The sequence below is a fragment of the Belonocnema kinseyi genome, chromosome 10 (genome assembly GCF_010883055.1).
Source record: "Belonocnema kinseyi isolate 2016_QV_RU_SX_M_011 chromosome 10, B_treatae_v1, whole genome shotgun sequence".
In the NCBI taxonomy this organism is placed as follows: domain Eukaryota; kingdom Metazoa; phylum Arthropoda; class Insecta; order Hymenoptera; family Cynipidae; genus Belonocnema; species Belonocnema kinseyi.
This window is the reverse complement of record NC_046666.1, coordinates 4,524,380-4,530,621: the sequence shown is the minus strand read 5'-3', so window position 1 is coordinate 4,530,621 and position 6,242 is coordinate 4,524,380. Positions and strand designations below refer to the sequence as shown.

Below are 6,242 nucleotides of genomic sequence, written 5' to 3'. Positions count from 1 at the left end.
TCGGGATACTTATAAGATACTACCATGATTTTTTCAGATTTTTTGGTCCAAAAATAAATTAGGCCAAAAACCGGCCTTACCGACCCTCCCCCTTTAAACGTTATTTTGAATTGCAAAGATTCCGTAAACTTATATTATAAAAATAGGTATCAATCCTATAGGTGGTTTTCACATGAAATTCCACGTGAATGTTTTTACGTGGAAATCCACGTGTGATTATAGGAAGGTTTTCTTTAAATTTTATTGTGGATTTTGTTGTGGTAGGGTAAATTCATGTGAAGATTCAAACACATCTTAACGTTAAAATTCTACATTTAACTTGACGTAAAATTCCATGTTTAAATTTACGTGGAATTCCACGTAAAAAATTAAACATGATTTTGAGTCACATACATTTTGTAACTTTAAATTATAATAATAGGTGACAATCATATAGGTCGTTCTTTACGTAAAATTCCACGTAAATATTTTCACGTGGAAATGCACGTTAATTTCCACCACTAAGAAGGTTTTTTTTTATTTCCGTGGGGATTTTCACATGGTGGGGTAAATTCAAGTGAAAATTCACTTAAAATTCCACAAGAAATTCCACGTAGAATTCTACATAGAAATTCACGTGGAAATTCAAAAGTTATTTTGAATTGCAAAGATTCCGTAAACTTATATTATAAAAATAGGTATCAATCCTAGAGGTGGTCTTCACATGGAATTCCACGTAAACATTTTCACGTGAAAGTCCACGTGCAATTTCACGAATTTTTGTAAACGTGATTTTTAACTGAAAATAGCTTGTAATTTTATATTTTTAGTACCCCTTACATAACATTGAAACTTATTTAAAATTCAAAATTTCCATAGGGGCCATTCACAAAATACGTGATACATTTTTCAGGAAGTTCTTACCCCTACTTTAAAATTTTCATCTGGGTAAGAAATTGGAGATATTACACAAACCTGCACAAGTATGATATTGGGAATCATGTTTTCTATCTTTCCAGCAGCCTGATCTTTTTTGTCCTCGGCGAATGAATGACTTTTATCGAACTGTCCAACGGAAAAGGATCTCACGAATCCAGCCATTTCTTCTCGGGTCTTCATCGAACGTTTTACGAGCCACTAAAAATATTCATTCATAGAATTGCATCGTACTTCTTTTACGAGATTCGATACGAGATTCAAGATCTAACTCGAGACGAGGCTCGAGCCGAGATTCGAGAAGAGGTTCACGCTATGTTCGAGATCAGGCTCGAGGCGAGATTCAAGAAGAGGCTCGAAATAACCCCCACACATTCACTATTTTTTTTAATTGTTTTAGATAAATATCATTCATTGAAAAAATAGTAATTTAAACTCTATATTTGGAAAAAAATTGGTTTTTAAATACTAAAATTATTCAATTTGATTGAAAATCTGTTAAAATACAACAATATTTTTTTAATCTAATAAAATAAGGTAAATTAATTTGAGTCAAATAATTTAATTTAATTATTTTACATACTTGTACAACTGGAAATATATGAATGCAATCCAGTCCTTGAATTTGGTGAGGTTCAATTCGATGAGGGCAATTCATCTTCGGTAAAACGGCAACAATTTTTTCCGTCAAAGCTCTAAAAAAAATTGTGTTCTGTTCAATAATGTTAAAATATAAATTTTTATTCTTCAGTTTATATACGTACATTTTCTGTCCAATTGTTAAATTTTCACGAAAGAGTAAATCCACATCGACATCGAAATTGCATGTTTCTATGCACCATGTTAATCCTCCTACGACCTAAATATTATTCCTAATTTCATTATACTCTTTAAAAAGATATTATTTATTACTGTATTTACCAATATATTCTTACGGATTTTAGTATAAAAATTCAGAAACTTTTTTATCTTCTGCAATTTTTCACATATCGAAAACTTAGTTTGATAATTTTAACTAAAAAGCAACTGTGTAAAAAAAATGTATAAGTAATTTGTTTATTAACTTTTTCACGGAAATAACCCTTCTCGAGGAAAATCGACAAAAGTCGGAAACAAAATAACAAATTTGTTAATGTTTTTACCAACCATTATTTTATTAATTGGTTAGTTTTTTTTTATTCTGTCAAATTTCAAAATAATTAAATGAAAGAAATTAAATATTAAATGAAAGAAATTCTTAAATATTTCGCATTTAAACAAAATTAAATTATTTAAAAACCATTTTTAAAAATAAAATATGATAGCATATCGGTTGTTCGATTTATTCTCGATTTATTTCGAGTTTAAAAAGTTTAATTTTTTAATATTTTTCATTGATTTAAAGCCGAGAATTTTAATTGAAGGTAAGGTTTTATATTTTCAGCATTTTTTTTTCAAATAAAAAGGTGCAATTTTTAATTTCAAATTTTTTCTGACTCGGAAACAGAGAAAATTTTTTAATTTTCATCCAGCTGGAATATCGGAAATTTTTAAAATTGCGTATAATATTTTAATTGAGTTGAAGGGGTTGACATTCTGTATTTTAAACTTCTTTCTTTAAATAAAAAGAAGGAATTTTTTATTTTGCAATATTTTTTTTGATTTGGAAGAGGGTCTTTTTATTTTTAACATTTTTATTGACTTGAAGGAAGAAAATTTCAGTTTTGAATTTTTTCTAAATTATGAGACGACAATTTTGAATTTTTTTGAACAAAATAGTAAAATTTTCAATAAACAAAGATAAATTTTGAATTAAATATGAAATAGTAAAATTTTTTTTAAAATTCAGCAAAAAAGTTTAATTCACAACCAAACAAATACATTTTTATAAAAAAAAAATTAATTTTCAAAGAAGAATAATTTTGCACCAAAAAAGATGAATTTTCAACCATATACTTGAATTCTTACCTAGAAAAGATAAATTTGTAACCAAAAATGGAATATTTTAATTTTTAGTTAAAAAAATAAAAAGATTTCAACAAAATAGTTCAGTTTTTCACTAAAGGAATTACTTTATAAATAAAAATTAAATTTTTTAAACAAAAAGTGGAATCGTTCAATTTTCGGTTAAAAAATAATCATTTTCAACCCAATAAAAGACATTTTAAACCAAATAATGCAATATTAACCAATGAAATGAATTCTCAAAAGAAAAGGAAACATTTGCTATAAAAAAAGGATTTTTTAACAAAAATTTCAACAGAATAGTTCAATTTTTTGCAAAAAAATTCCCTTAACCAAAAAAAAAAATTTTAAGAAGAAGTGGAGTAGTTAATTTATCAGTAAAAAAATAATAATTTTCATCGAAATAAAAGACATTTTTAATCAAATAATTAAATTTTAACCAATGAAATGAATTTCCAACAAAAAGATAAAATTTCAAACAAGAAGGATAATTTCCCATGGAAAGAAATGAATTTTCAAGAAAATTCAAGAACTTTCAACTAAGCAGAGTCAATTTCACAACAATAAAAATATATAATGTTTAACAAAATAGTTCAATTTTCAACTTAAGAAATTAATTTTTGTCTAAAAAAGATGTATTTTTAACTGAGATGGTTAATTTTCAACCAAAAAATAGAAAGAAAAAAAATTAGGATATTGACATTTTTAATTTAAGAAATTAGTTTTCTAAAAGAAGAAAATAAACCATCAATCTAAAAGCAAATTTCTTCCACAAAACAGTTGAATTCTCAGTCGAAAATTTTAATTTTTAACCAAAAAAAATTTAAAAAACAAAGTTAATTTTTCTACCAAATTAATGAATTTTTAAACAAGAAGATTAATTTTCAAGAGGATAATTCAATTTTGGAATAAAAAAATTAATTTTAACGAAAAAGATGAATTTTCAACCTAGAAGGTTAATTCTCTTACAAAAAATAGAAATAATAAAAAAGCGACATCACAAAATTAATTTTCAAAAGAAAAAAAAACAAATTTCTAATCAAAAAGATAAATTTTTAACCAAGAAATATTTTCTACCAAAAATACGAATTTACAACAAAATACACAAATTTTTAAAGAAATAGTAGAATTTTCAACAGAAAATATAAAATTTCATCAAAAATGGAATACTGAAATTTTCATTTAAAAAAAGACTAATTTTAAACAACAAAAAACAGAACTTTTTAATCCAGAACATTAATTTTCAACAACAAAAAATAATTTTCAAGAAAAAAAGTTACATTTTCATTTTTTTCTTTTCAATTTCTAATTTTTAAATAATTTTATATTTTTTACGAAGGAGCAGAATATTCGACCAATAAAATAAATTTTCAAATATGTATTCCAGATTTGATTCAAGTAGTTGAATTTTTAACAAAACAAGAGTCAAATTATAAATAAAAAATAGTGGAATAAAACCAGAAAAGACGAGATTTCAACTCAAAAAATTATTTAGTCAAGAAAAGAAAAAATTGTTGAATTTTCAAGCTAAAAAGACAAATTTTCTTCCAAACATTTAAGTTTTTAATAGTATTCGCCATAAAAAATAGAAAACTATTGAAAAAGTTACATAAAGAAAGCAATTTTACATTTATCCCATTTGAATTTTCGCGGAACTTTTTCTCAAACTAGCGCCACCTATCGACTTGTACACTCCACTATTGATCTTTTAGATTTTTTCCCTGCACGGATGTAACCCCGGTTGCATTTTTTTTTTTTAATATCAAGTCTCCAGTATCACTTAATCATAAAATGTATCGTTTAACTCCGATATATAATAAATTACTTTAAAAATAAATTGTGAACTTCAAAAATCATTTAATTGATACTTAAAAATTCTTCAATTTTCAAAATTATTTAAATTTCGCGCCACCGGAAATCCCTCCCCTCTTCAGTTCAAAAAACGTACTTGCTTGAACCTGAACACACTGGTTTTCAATCAATCGATACTATAGAGATCTGCATTTTATTAATTTGTTATTTAACATACCTTGTCAAAATTGGATAAACCTTTAATCCTGGCTCGAAAATAACCAGCTGCGATGAGAAGATCAATAATTTCTTGAAACTTAACACCCTGTTCTTCATCTTCCCTGACGTCAACCTTAAGAATTTCGAATTTCAAATAATAAAAATCCTCCCTCAAAAAAATGAAGCATCCCAAATTCGCAATTTAATTTTTATTTACCTCGGTGGCTTCCGAAGTTTTTGAAGTTTTTCTCACTGCGTCGTTAAACATTTTGAGAAATTATTATAACTAGTAATTAAACATTAATCAGATGAGCACAAAATCCCAGAATTTTTCAGAAAACTTCGGAGTATCTGTAAAATCACTACGAAGGACATATTGGAACTTTAATGTTCCGGGGCATACCCAGATGTCACTGTGTGTTCAATTCATGCAGGGAACGTGCTAGTAGAATTCTGGAATTTTCATTTTCCTTGATCATTTATAAACGGAATAATTCAGTATTTCAGATATAAATTTAATATGTTCAAATTTATTTATTTTAAAGAAAAAATGTCTCTTATTTTACTATAAAAGATCACTTTTTAACAACATTTTAAAAGTACAAGTATTTTGTTAAAAAGTCATACTTTTTGTTAAATACTTCTGCCGTTTTGTTGAAAATGTACGTATTTAGCAGAAAATTTACTTTTTGTTCAAATTTAATATTTTTGTGTGGAAAAAATAACTAAAATCTATTAAAGGAGGAAATTCTACTATTAAAAATTTTTTTTAAATAAAAATTCATCTATTTTTAAGAGAAACTTGATCTGTCTTTGATGTAAATACAATTGTTTGGTTGAAAATTGAACTACTTAGTAGAAAATTTACTTTTTGTTTAAAAATTCATATTTTGATTGTGAAAAGATCACTGAAATCCAAATGAATTGTCTCTACAAAAAATAAATTTTTAACTAAAAAAGGAGAATTTTGAAATAAAAAATATCTGTCTTAAAAAAATGGAATAATTACACATTCAGTTAAAAAATTAATTTTAAACCAAGAAAATGCTTTTCTACTAAAGTGTTAAATTTTCAACAAGATAGATTAAGTTTCAACTGAATAGATGAATTTTTAACTACAAATATAAATCTTTAAAAAAAAATTCTTTTTTTAAAAAGCGATTAAACCAAACTTGTCAAAGAAAATAGTTGAATACTCAGGTAAAGAAGAATAATTTGTAACCAAAAATTGCATTTTCATGATAAAAATTCTATACTAAAACAGATTAATTTTAAAATCAAAAAGATGAATTTTCAAGAAAATATCTGAAGTTTCTGTCAATAAAGATTTCAGTGATCTTTTCACAATCAAAATATGAATTTTTAAATAATAA

The 6,242-nt window shown here is 25.2% G+C and overlaps 1 protein-coding gene across 1 annotated transcript in view; it reads right to left on the bottom strand.

Annotated features, from left to right (window-relative positions):
* LOC117182262 (coiled-coil domain-containing protein 93) overlaps positions 1–5,235 on the bottom strand; it is a 39,415-nt gene extending 34,180 nt beyond the window's left edge. The window contains exons 1-5 of the mRNA XM_033375373.1: positions 5,087–5,235; positions 4,889–5,002; positions 1,680–1,774; positions 1,499–1,610; positions 955–1,116 (exon numbers count right to left, since the gene is read on the bottom strand). Coding sequence (XP_033231264.1) covers positions 955–1,116; positions 1,499–1,610; positions 1,680–1,774; positions 4,889–5,002; positions 5,087–5,137 — 534 coding nt within the window. The 5' untranslated portion in view covers positions 5,138–5,235. The remainder of the gene's footprint in view (positions 1–954; positions 1,117–1,498; positions 1,611–1,679; positions 1,775–4,888; positions 5,003–5,086) is intronic.
* Positions 5,236–6,242: the final 1,007 nt, after the last annotated feature.